This window comes from Strongylocentrotus purpuratus, unplaced genomic scaffold (genome assembly GCF_000002235.5).
Source record: "Strongylocentrotus purpuratus isolate Spur 01 unplaced genomic scaffold, Spur_5.0 spur5_scaffold_10, whole genome shotgun sequence".
Classification (NCBI taxonomy): domain Eukaryota; kingdom Metazoa; phylum Echinodermata; class Echinoidea; order Camarodonta; family Strongylocentrotidae; genus Strongylocentrotus; species Strongylocentrotus purpuratus.
This window is the reverse complement of record NW_022145595.1, coordinates 3,395,273-3,407,683: the sequence shown is the minus strand read 5'-3', so window position 1 is coordinate 3,407,683 and position 12,411 is coordinate 3,395,273. Positions and strand designations below refer to the sequence as shown.

General features: G+C 35.3%; 1 protein-coding gene across 1 annotated transcript; it reads right to left on the bottom strand.

The window, feature by feature from the left end:
• Nucleotides 1-3,094: 3,094 nt before the first annotated feature.
• LOC587374 (poly(ADP-ribose) glycohydrolase) lies at nucleotides 3,095-6,020 on the bottom strand. The gene is made up of 2 exons (XM_030979111.1): nucleotides 5,654-6,020; nucleotides 3,095-4,145 (listed from the first exon to the last, which is right to left on the bottom strand). Exons 1-2 carry the CDS (start codon nucleotides 5,769-5,771, stop codon nucleotides 3,931-3,933), a joined length of 333 nt encoding a protein of 110 aa, XP_030834971.1. The 5' UTR covers nucleotides 5,772-6,020; the 3' UTR covers nucleotides 3,095-3,930.
• Between the last annotated feature and the right edge of the window lie 6,391 nt (nucleotides 6,021-12,411).

The following is a 12,411-nucleotide window of genomic DNA, read 5'->3' as shown; positions in this document are numbered from 1 at the left end:
GAAGAAATGTGTATTGTACACGTGAGTCCAGAATCTGGTCGATTTAATTCTTTATAATTCCCACCACCCCAAATTTCTACGCCCAGCACTACTTGCAGCAGGTAGGGGATGGGAGAGATCACAATAGTGAAATAATATAACACTGTCCAGATTCTGGACTAGTGTATGCCTAGAAAGGCACAAGTTTATCAAATGTAAAATTAATAATTTTCAAAAGTTTAACCAGTTTGACAACATATGGACACATTTAAATCAAACCATTATCAGTTCCATGATCTGTCATGATTTATTACAAAATAAATTAAAAACTTAGCAATTACAATATTATATACAATTCACATCATTTTTCTCTACCTTAATATCAATGCAATTATCGGTATACAGTTGGGCTTGAAAGTATACATACACCTGGAAGAAAAATAATTTACTCACAATTTCACAACTGCTCTCATTCCTATCTGGAGTCACATATCTAAATGTCTCAATGTGACTCTCAATGATGTATATACTTTATCCATTGAATAGATACCAGACTTGTCCATCTTCCTGAAGAGAAAAGTAGGCAGAAGGAATGAGTGAGCTTCAGATAAGGTATATTACTTTTCCACCAGGTGTATGTAAACTATGAGGCCCAACTGAATATTTACATTCTTATGATGTATATAATGCACTCGATCTAAAAGGAGAACACATAATCAAACAGCATTTTTGCTACGTTTCTTTGTCACAGCAACAAGCACGATTACCTTGTTCATAAAATCATATACTTTTCTCTCTCTCTTTTGAGTCCAGTAAAATATACACACATAAACTACATAGCTTCTTCGCATGTCCATTCCTTTTTAGTTTATAAGGAGGTTATTTTTTTCTTCTTTTTTTTAAATATTTGCAAGACATAGTTTATTAAAAAAAATATTTTGGGGATATCAGTACTTTGTACCGCAAGGGATATTAAGGTTAACATTTTACAACGATAGTTGAAATTAAAGGGGAAAAGGGCATACAAATTATCAACAGTACAAAAAAACTGAAAAGAATGAATTTTAAATAAAACCAAATCAAATATACAGTTTTTAAAATCACACACGTGCATTTCTTACTGGCTAAATACATGATTCTTACAAAAATAACTTATCAAGAAGGAAAGATTCAAAATAGATGACAAAGATTGCACTTTATTCCATGGCAAACAGCACCATAAGGGAGTCTCATTTTTATTGTCTACTTAATGAGTCCATCAGATGCAAAAACAGGTAGTATCAGAGCCACATCAACTCTCAGTTAAAACTTAAAATCTTGTATCATCCTCCTTAATTCATTTCATACAAATATCTCACCACGGAGGCGCCTTTATGGAGAGAGATTTTTAATGGATCCATCTTTCTGAGATAACTTGAGAAGAAAAAAAATCAGGCACCAACATTGATACAGATCCAAATATATCTGAATACATAAAAAAAAAAAAAAAAAAAATTTAAAACACTAATGTATACCATGTATTGTTTTATGTCTATAAATTGACGATTAATCTTTCAAAGTTATGTGACACAGAAAATATTTATCTGTATTTAACATGCATTTAATAGAAATTATCAAAAGTATCTTAATAATTCAAACTCTTAACAAACCAAACTTTAATTGCAGAAATAACATCAATAGAAAATTACTGAGTTGTAGTTAGTAGGTACATGTATAACAATATTTGATATATTGTTTTTGTAACAATGTGGATGAAATGAAATATAATAAGATTTCATATAAGCAGAACAAAATGAAAAAAAATCCTGTCTGCAAAAAGAAAGAAAAAAGATGAGCAATATTTCAGATAAAAGATCACAGGATGTTTCTTCAAAATTTATTCTCTTATATCTAACATCTCAATATGTACATATATCGTTAATCATCATCGTGATATTTGATCAAACTGAAAAAATACTAAGAAATCAAGGTGAAACGTAATGTTCTAATAATGCATTCTAGATCCAAAGTAGAGCTTCCGCTTGCAAACGGAAGCTCCTGTTTCTTTGTTTGATAGGTACACTCCAATTAAGTTTGGTACTCCACAAAATATGGATTAAAGCATCAAGATGTTTCAGCTTTATAAATGATAGTTAAGACTACAGTTTCCACCTGCGCTGGTCATATTCTGCAGTTCGAGTCCTTTTCTCATGCACCAAAGTTCCTATTCGTCATAAAAACAAAATCACAATTTATCAAGAAACTCCAGAGCAAGCCAGCTCTGTTGTGACTATTGGTTCCTTCTACGTAAATCTTAATCTCAGCTGCTCTTCCTGTCAGTAAAATATTAAAATATAAAAAAAACATATATTAAAATATAAAACTAGATGGAACTTCGACTGCGCGCAGTCGAAAATGATGCCTCCGTCATAGAGCAATTTTACAAACCAAAACAGAAGAAATTTTTCGAATTCAAGTTCAATTGTAATCCATTAACAGGTTCTCAAAATATTGTGATTACAAGCTATTTCTGCATACATAATGAGCCCATGACCTTTGACCTTGTGACCCCTACATCTAATCAGTTCATCGGCTCTGCAAGTAACATACATGACCTAAGTTTGGCAGCAATCCATCAATCGGTTCTTCAGATAACGTGATCACATACTCGTTTTGCATACATAATGAGCCCTGTGGCCTTTGACCTTTGACCTCGTGACCTCAAAATCTAATCAGTTTTTCGGCTTTGCAAGTAACATACATGACCTAAGTTTGGCAGCAATCCATCAATCGGTTCTTCAGATAACGCGATCACGAGCTCGTTTTGCATACATAATGAGCCCTGTGACCTGTGACCTTTGACCTTTGACCTCGTGACCCCAAAATCTATTCAGTTCATCGGCTCTACAAGATACATACATGACCAAAGTTTGGCATGAATCCATCAACCAGTTCTTCAGATAACGCGATCACGAGCTCGTTTTGCATACATAATGAGCCGTGACCTTTGACCTTTGACCTCGTAACCCCAAAATCTAATCAGTTCATCGGCTCTACAAGATACATACATGACCAAAGTTTGGCAGGAATCCATCAACCAGTTCTTCAGATAACGCGATCACGAGAACGGGACGTACGTACGTACAGACGTACGTACGTACATACGGACGGACAACCCGAAAACATAATGCCTCCGGCTACTTCGTAACGGAGGCATAAAAACAGAAACTCTAAAGAATAATGTTTATTCTCAGATTTGTTTAAATCTGAAGTTGATGAACGTTACATGAACACAAGTTTAAAAAACGACATTGGACTTGTGTTGAACACACATAAGCTAAAGTTTTAAAAGAAAAATTTAGACGGATGCTTTTGTATTAGTGATACTTTAAAGAACAGACTTATTTCTGGATATTCTTTTGGCAAAATAATAATGTCTGATTCATAAAGGGGGAAATATGTTGTACATTCAACTATATAGTAATTCACCCTTGAGGGCTTAATCACAATTTAATGTCTGTACAACATCGTCTCTCATTCACCTGGAATAAAGAAGCAATACACATGGTACTTTCTGGTGCTATTTTGTTTACAGGTATTTGAGCTCTCTCCAACCAGTCAAACACAACAGAGGCATCTACTCTGTATTTGGGGCTGCTGTTTCAATTGGCACCAGTCTTGATTTCAGCTGCAGTTCTTTCTTCTGCCTCGTACTCGAATAGTTAATCACTTCATCAATCATTACATCCAGGCTCCTCTAATCTGTAGTTCAGACTATAGCTACCGTAAGCAGTGGTCTTAATTCAACTTTAGATTCTGTCTCTGGTTCAAACTCATTAGTATCTCCACGTCAGTCACACACACAGTGTATAGCTGATAGAGGTACTGGAAAAGCTCGGGCCTAGAAGCCCCTGCACTACAACTTTATTTGGGAGTCTCAATAATCTAAACATCACAACATATCAAGAAGCATCAGGGTGTTTCTGCTCTGTAGTTAGGACTACGACTTCCACCGGCAGCGGCCTTAACTTGAGCTGTAGGGCCTGCCTCGGTCTCATACTCATCAGTGTCTGAGTCACAAACAGTGTAGAGCTGATAGAGGTATGGAAAGAGCTTGGGCTTAGAGACTCCTGCACTACGTCTTAACACATCCGTTCTGTATCTGTGCAGGTTTCTCCATAAATCACCTAATCAAAACAAGTATTGACATTCATGATCATTAGGATGATTGTTCATGTATAACATAACAACATTCTACTTGGGCCAATTAATTGCTTTGTGATGGTTTACATTCACCTAAAATTTAATCAAATTATAATAATATAATGGAATTAATTGAATTATAATAATATAATGGAATTAATTGAATTATAATAATATAATGGTTTTAATTGAATTATAATAATATAATGGAATTAATTGAATTATAATAATATAATGGTTTTAATTGAATTATAATAATATAATGGAATTAATTGAATTATAAAAATATAATGGAATTAATTGAATTATAATAATATAATGGAATTAATTGAATTATAATAATATAATGGTTTTAATTGAATTATAATAATATAATGGAATTAATTGAATTATAATAATATAATGGAATTAATTGAATTATAATAATATAATGGAATTAATTGAATTATAATAATATAATGGAATTAATTGAATTATAATAATATAATGGAATTAATTGAATTATAATAACATAATGGAATTAATTGAATTATAATAACATAATGGAATTAATTGAATTATAATAATATAATGGAATTAATTGAATTATAATAATAGAATGGAATTAATTGAATTATAATAATATAATGGTTTTAATTGAATTATAATAATAGAATGGAATTAATTGAATTATAATAACATAATGGAATTAATTGAATTATAATAATATAATGGTTTTAATTGAATTATAATAATAGAATGGAATTAATTGAATTATAATAATATAATGGAATTAATTGAATTATAATAATATAATTGAATTAATTGAATTATAATAATATAATGGAATTAATTGAATTATAATGATATAATGGAATTAATTGAATTATAATAATATAATGGAATTAATTGAATTATAATAATATAATGGAATTAATTGATATAATGGAGTAGTGACGGATAACTCCTGTTTGTTGTGTACAAAAATATCACTAATTTCTGCATTTCTCCAAAGTGCCTTAACCCTTGGGGCACTCACTAATCAAAATACAAAAATGTATAATATGGAGAATACATGTACATTGTATATGATTACAGGTCCTCTATAAGGAAAAGACAACCCCAAGTCATACATATTGAAAAAATATAGATTTTTAGTAATTTTGTGTGTTGAAACAAATGGGAAAGATGTCTGATTCAGCTAATTTATAGTGATTACAACTTTTTTAAAATTCATAACTTTCTCATACTTTGTCCAATTTCATTTAAACTTTCACCAGGCTGGTTCTCTGATTTTTCTGCTTTCTTGCAGAGTAGTTTGCTTTCAAGGTTGTATTTCCCTTTAATGTTGCAGTCTTACAACAGAGCAGATAATACATATGTGATATTGATATATACATTTGTGATTGGCATGTTTGAAAGGTGGTTTTGTTTTAACTGATCCAAAATATTCTTGAAAACTAATGAATAAAAATACATTCAAACCAGATGAAACCAAGAGACTAAAGCTCACCAATTGTAACAGACTGGGATGTTAGAAAGTCATGCATGCCTGCCATATCATCACACAAATCCTTATCTTCAAATGTGAAGTAAGCTAGATCTCTGCCTGCCTCAGCTGCAGCCATCATCTGAATGAGACCTACAATTGAAAAGAGAAAATAAACATATATCTACACTAAAGCTGCAATCATTTCACAAATACATTGCATAAGACAAATCTATTCGGACTGCAAAATATAGTTCAAATTATGCAAAATTTGATTCAACTTGTGCAAATTCAGAGTTATGCCTGGTTAACTGGTAATTTTAAATAGAGAAAGAAGTACTAAGCTTGATCCCTGAGTCTGTTGCAGCAATTGTATGGGCTAATGATCAGTTATCACTGATTATCTTTTCAAGGTACAGTTCCGCCTGCGATCAACGTCACAGTGGATCGCGCGCATACGCGTGCACTTGCGCGCGAACGCGATTGATCGCGATCAGCTTAGTGCGTGGAAAACATTGCTAAAATGTAATGCAGTCCTTCCGTATGAAATGTCGCCCTCTGTTGGCGATAGTTTGCTTTTTTATTTTTGTCAGTTATTGTTGCTACTTACGCATAATGTTGCGGCGGGAATCTCAAAGTGAAATCTAATCGGCGGGAAAAAATATATTAGACGTTCATTTTTTGACTAAATTGAAGGCGGATGACTTTTGAATTCGCTAAACCAAAATTAAATCGGTAGACTTGTTATCTAATGAGACGCAATAGATCGAGTCATACTTGTCTGATCGACATCAAAAAGTTAAAATTGATGGCATTGTCTCTGACTCTTTCCAGGTGCCCTTTGGTGTGCCACAGGGCTCTCGGCTCGGCCCTTTGCTTTTTATGTTATACACGAGTAATCTAATCAAGAGCACTCAGGATAATTTTCCTGAAGTCTCCTGTCACTGTTATGCAGACGACACACAATTATTTTTATCCTTTAGACCATCCACTAGTACTCAAGATGCAAGTGTTTCAATGTTGGAAAAATGTGTTAATTTTATTCATAGATGGATGCTTAACAATAATCTTAAGCTAAACGATAGTAAGAGTGAATTTTTGGTTATAGGAACTCCACAACAGATCTCAAAAATAAGCATTGACGGTGTAAGAGTTGGATCCTCCAATGTGATACCCTCTGTTACAGCAAGGAATTTAGGAGTATACTTTGATACTAATTTAACCATGGAAACACATGTTAAAAATATATGCAAATCAACATACTATCTTCTGTACAATCTCAGACGTATCCGCAAATATTTTGATCAAGAAAGTATGAAATTGGTTGTACACGCTCTTATCACAAGTAAGCTTGATTATTGTAACGGGTTGCTGTTTGGAATGCCTGATTCTCTGATAGCTAAGTTACAAAGAGTACAAAATGCATGTGCAAGACTTGTCTATCGTCGGTCGAAATTCACTTCAACCGCACCTCTTCTGAGAGAACTCCACTGGTTGCCAGTCCGTCAAAGAATCTCATTCAAAATATTGTTAATCGTCTATAAATCATTGAGCGGTCAAGCCCCTAATTACATCAAAGAATTACTTCAACTCAAAGTCCAATCACACAGTCGTAGCCTGCGCAGTTCCACAGATAAATTACTGCTTCAGATTCCCCATGGCAAAACTAAAGTAACTCTTGGGGACCGTGCTTTTGCTATTGCCGCCCCCAAATTATGGAATAGCTTGCCAATAGAAATAAGAAGCACTCCATCTCTCAATGTTTTTAAATCCAATTTAAAAACTTATTTGTTCAACTGAGTGATCTTATTTTGTAGAATTTAGTAAAAAGGAGCTCTTAACCAGCGCAGCTGAATATATTTTGTATAAAAGCTGCGCTATATAAATCTATTATTATTATTATTATTATTAATATTTATCTATTTTTTCAAAAGACGATTTAAGTTGCGGCGGGAACCTCAAAGTGATAACTAATCGGCGGTGAAAAAATATATTAGACGTTATCTTTCAATTTCGATTGAATTTAAGGCGGTTCCTTTTTTAATTCGCTAAACCAAAATTAAATAGGTGGACTTGTTATCTTATCAGACGCAATACTATTTTTCAAAAGACGATTTAAGTTTCGGCGGGAAACTAATTGGCGGACAAAAATGTATTAGACGTTATCTTTCTATTTTTATTAAATTGAAGGCGGATCCTTTTCAAAATATCTAAACCAAAATGAAATCGGCGAACTTATTTTCTTTTATGACGCAATATTTGTCTCTTTTTCCAAAAAACGATTTAAGTTGCGGCGGGTCTTTTGGGGGAATTTTAAAGTGAAAACTATTCACGTGACAGTTGATCGCGCGCATATGCGTGCACTTGCGATAGCAATCACTTTAATGCATGGAATTGCTAAATTGAATGCGGCACTTAAGTGAATACTAGGTTATCTTTCTTTAGGCTAGTTGATTAAATTGAAGGTGAATCCTTTTCGAACTCTCTAAACCACAATTAAATTGGTGGACTTGTTATCTTATCAGACGCAATACCTTTCTATTTTTCATAAGATGATTTAAGTTGCGGCGGGAATATGAAAGTGAAAACTAGTCGGTTACGAAAAAATATGTTAGACAATATCACTCTATTTTTTATTAAATTGAAGGCGGAACCTTTTCGAACTCTCTAAACCAAAATCGAATCGGCTGACTTGTTATCTTTTATGACGCAATATTTTGTCTCTTTTTTTTTTGGAAAAAAGATTCAAGTTGCGGTGGGTCTTTTGGGGAATTTTAAAGTGAAAACTATTCACGTGGCAGTTGATCGCGCGCATATGCGTGCACTTGCGATCGCAATCGATCGCAATCACTAACTTTAATGCATGTAAAACATTGCTAAAATTGAAAGCGACAGTTTAGTGAAATCTATGTTATCTTTCTTGAGGCATATTGATTAAATTGTAAGTGGATCCTTTTTGAATTCGCTAAACCAAATTAATCGGTAGACTTGCTATCTTATAAAACGCAATATTTATCTATTTTTCAAAAGACGATTTAAGTTGCGGGGGAACCTCAAAGTGATAACTAATCGGCGGAGAAAAATATATTAGACGCTATCTCTTTTTCAAAAAATGATTTAAGTTGCGGCAGGTCTTTTGGGAAACTAATCTATTCACCTCACAGTTGACTGCGCGCACTTCCGAACACAATCGATCGCAATCACTTTAATGCATGAAAACATTGCTAAAATTGAATGCGACAGTTTAGTGAAAACTATGTTATCTTTCTTTAGGCATGTTGATTAAATTGAAGGTGGATCCTTTTCAAACTCTCTAAACCAAAATCAAATTGGCGGACTTATTATCTTATATGACGCAATATTTTCTCTTTTTCAAAAATGATTTAAGTTGCGGCGGGTCTTTTGGGGGGACTTTTAAAGTGAAATATATTCACATCACAGTTGATCGCGCGCATATGCGTGCACTTGCGAACGCAATTGATCGTAATCACTTTAATGCATGAAAACATTGCTAAAATTGAATGCGACAGTTAAGTAAAAACTATGTTATCCTACTTTATGCCTATTGATTGAATTGAAGGTGGGTCAAAAAATTGTATTTCTATACCCCCCATTCACATGAAATACTAGTAGCGGATCTGTATCTTACCGCGTAGCGCGGAAGCTCGGACGTTTCATTAAATTGTTAAAGAAGAAGACGATTCGTTGTACCTTTCTCGACTCTTAATCCTTGTCTAGATTCAGTTTCTTTTGACATTTCATTAAATTATTAAAGAAAGAAGACGATTCGTTGAACCATTCTCGACTCTTAATCCTTGTCTGAATTCAGTTCCCCCACCCCCCCCCCCCCCCTTTCCCGCGCGAAGCGCGGAAGCTTTGATATTTCATTAAATTATAAGAGAAAGAAGGCGATTCGTTGTACCGTTTTCGACTCTTAATCCTTGTTTGAATCAAGTTCCAATTCCTCCGCGCATATAGCGCGGAAACTCTGAAGTTTCATTAAATTATTAAAGAAAGAAGACGTTTAGTTGTACCATTCTCGACTCTTACTCAATGTATGAATTCAGTTCCTCCCCCCCCCCACCCCTTCCCGCGCGAAACGCGAAAGCTTTGACGTTTCACTAATAGAGAAAGAAGGCGATTCGTTGTACCGTTCCCGACTCTTAATCCTTGTCTAAATTCAGTTTCCTTTGGCGTTTCATTAAATTATTAAAGAGAGAAGACGTTTCGTTGTACGATTCTCGACTCTTTATCCTTGATTGAATTCAGTTTCTCTCCCCCCCCCCCCCCCCTTCCCGTGCAAAGCGCGGAAGCTTTTGCGTTTCGTTAAATTATTAGAGAAAGAAGATGTTTCGTTGTACCGTTTTTGAATCTTAATCCTTGTCTGAATTCAGCCCCCCCCCCTTCCCGCGCGAAGCGCGGGAGCTTAGACGTTTCGTTCAATTATTAAAGAAAGAGGGTGATTCGTTGTACCGTTTTCGACTTTTAATCCTTGTTTGAATCAAGTTCCAATTCCTCCGCGCATAGCGCGGAAACTCTGACGTTTCATTAATTTATGAAAGAAAGAAGACGTTTCGTTGTACCATTCTGGACTCTTTATCCTTGAATGAATTCAGTTTCTTCCTCCCCCCCCCCCTTCCTGCGCGAAGCGCGGAAGCTTTGACGTTTCATTAAATTATAAGAGAAAGAAGGCGATTCGTTGTACAGTTTTCTACTCTCAATCCTTGTCTAAATTCAGTTTACTTTGGTGTTTCATTAACTTATTAAAGAAATAAGACGTTTCGTTGTACCATTCTGGACAGTTAATTCTTAACTGAATTCAGAGTCCCTCCCCCCCCCCCCCCCCCCCATTCCCGCGCGAAGCGCGGAAGCTTTGTCGTTTCATTAAATTATTAGAGAAAGAAGACGATTCGTTGTACCATTCTCGACTCTTAATCCTTGTTTGAATCAAGTTCCAATACCTCCGTGCATAGCGTGGAAACTCTGACGTTTCATTAAATTATTAAAGAAAGAAAAGGTTTCGTTGTACCATTCTCGACTCTTTATCCTCAGTGACTGAATTCAGTTCCCCCCCCCCCCCCCCCTTCCCGCGCGAAGCGTGGAAGCTTTTGCGTTTCATGAAATTATTAGAGAAAGACGATTCGTTGTACCGTTCTCGGATCTTTATCCTTGTCTAAATTCAGTTTCTGTTGACGTTTCATTAAATTATTAAGGAAAGAAGACGATTCGTTGTACCATTCTCGACTCTTAATCCTTGACTGAATTTAGTCTCCCCCCCCCCTTCCCGCACAAAGCGCGGAAGCTTTGATGTTTCGTTCAATTATTAGAGAAAGAAGGCGATTCGTTGTACCGTTTTCGACTCTTAATCCTTGTATGAATCAAGTTCCAATTCCTCCGCGCATAGCACGGAAACTCTGACGTTTCATTAAATTATTAAAGAAAGAAGACGTTTCGTTGTACCATTCTCGACCCTTACTCCATGTCTTAATTCAGTTCTTCCCCCCCCCCCCCCGTTCCCGCGCGAAACGCGGAAGCTTTGACGTTTCATTAAATTATTAGAGAAAGAAGACGATTCGTTGTACCATTCTCGACTCTTAATCCTTTTTCTTCTTACGTCCTCTTCCTTTCTTCTTTCTCTCTCTCTCTCTCTCTCTTTTTTTTTTTGGGGGGGGGGGGGGCGGGCGACCGCCCCCACCGCCACACACCCCATGGCTACGCGCCTGTATCCTCTCTGTTTCTTATTCCTACTCTCTACTTCTTTTTTTGCACTTTTGCGCTTCGCGCTTAACATTTAGCTTTTAGATTGAATAAATTGAATAAATTCATCAATTCCTGATGAAGCCGTATGAGCGAGAATTCAATTTATTCTTGTCTCAAATACGGTTGTCTCATTTGCGTATGTATCATGAAAATGAGATAGCAAAATGTGTATATTGATGGTCATCTTGCGAGTAATAACCGTTAACTACTCTCATCGGGCTCTCATTAATTTTTCTCTTCATTTTTTTTTGATGGTAATGTACAGGCCACCCCCTGAAATATTGGGGGGGGGGGATATATCCCCCACCCCCCACCCCCCTCCCCCGGGATCGACACCCATGCCCTATTTTGTATTAAATTGAAGGTGGATCCTTTTCGAACTCTCTAAACCAAAATCGAATGGGCGGACTTATTATCTTTTATGACGCAATATTTATCTCTTTTTCAAAAAATGATTTAAGTTGCGGCGGGTCTTTTGGGGGGACTTTTAAAGTGGAATATATATATATTCACGTCACAGTAAGTTGATCGCGTGCATATGCGTGCACTTGCGAACGCAATCGATCGCAATCACTTTAATGCATGAAAACATTGCTAAAATTGAATGCGACAGTTGTGAAAACTATGTTATCTTTCTTTAGGCTAGTTGATTAAATTGAAGGTGGATCCTTTTCGAACTCTCTAAACCAAAATCAAATTGGCGGACTTGTTATCTTTTATGACGCAATATTTTCTATTTTTTAAAAGATGATTTAAGTTGCGGCGGGAATCTCAAAGTAAAAACTAATCGGTGGCGAAAAAATATATTAGACGTTATCTCTTTTTCAAAAAATTATTTAGAGTTGCGGCGGGTCTTTTGGGGGGACTTTTAAGGTGAAATATATTCACATCACAGTTGACCGCGCGCATATGCGTGCACTTGCGAACGCAATTGATCGTAATCACTTTAATGCATGAAAACATTGCTAAAATTAAATGCGACAGTTAAGTAAAAACTATGTTATCTTTCTTTAGGCATGTTG

Excerpts from the sequence above, each read along its gene's own strand:
- LOC587374 (XM_030979111.1), bottom strand. The coding sequence starts at position 5,771 with ATGATGGCTGCAGCTGAGGCAGGCAGAGATCTAGCTTACTTCACATTT. Across the intron at positions 4,146-5,653 it reads ATCCCAGTCTGTTACAATTG|GTGATTTATGGAGAAACCTG; the intron begins GTGAGCTTTAGT and ends TGTTTTGATTAG.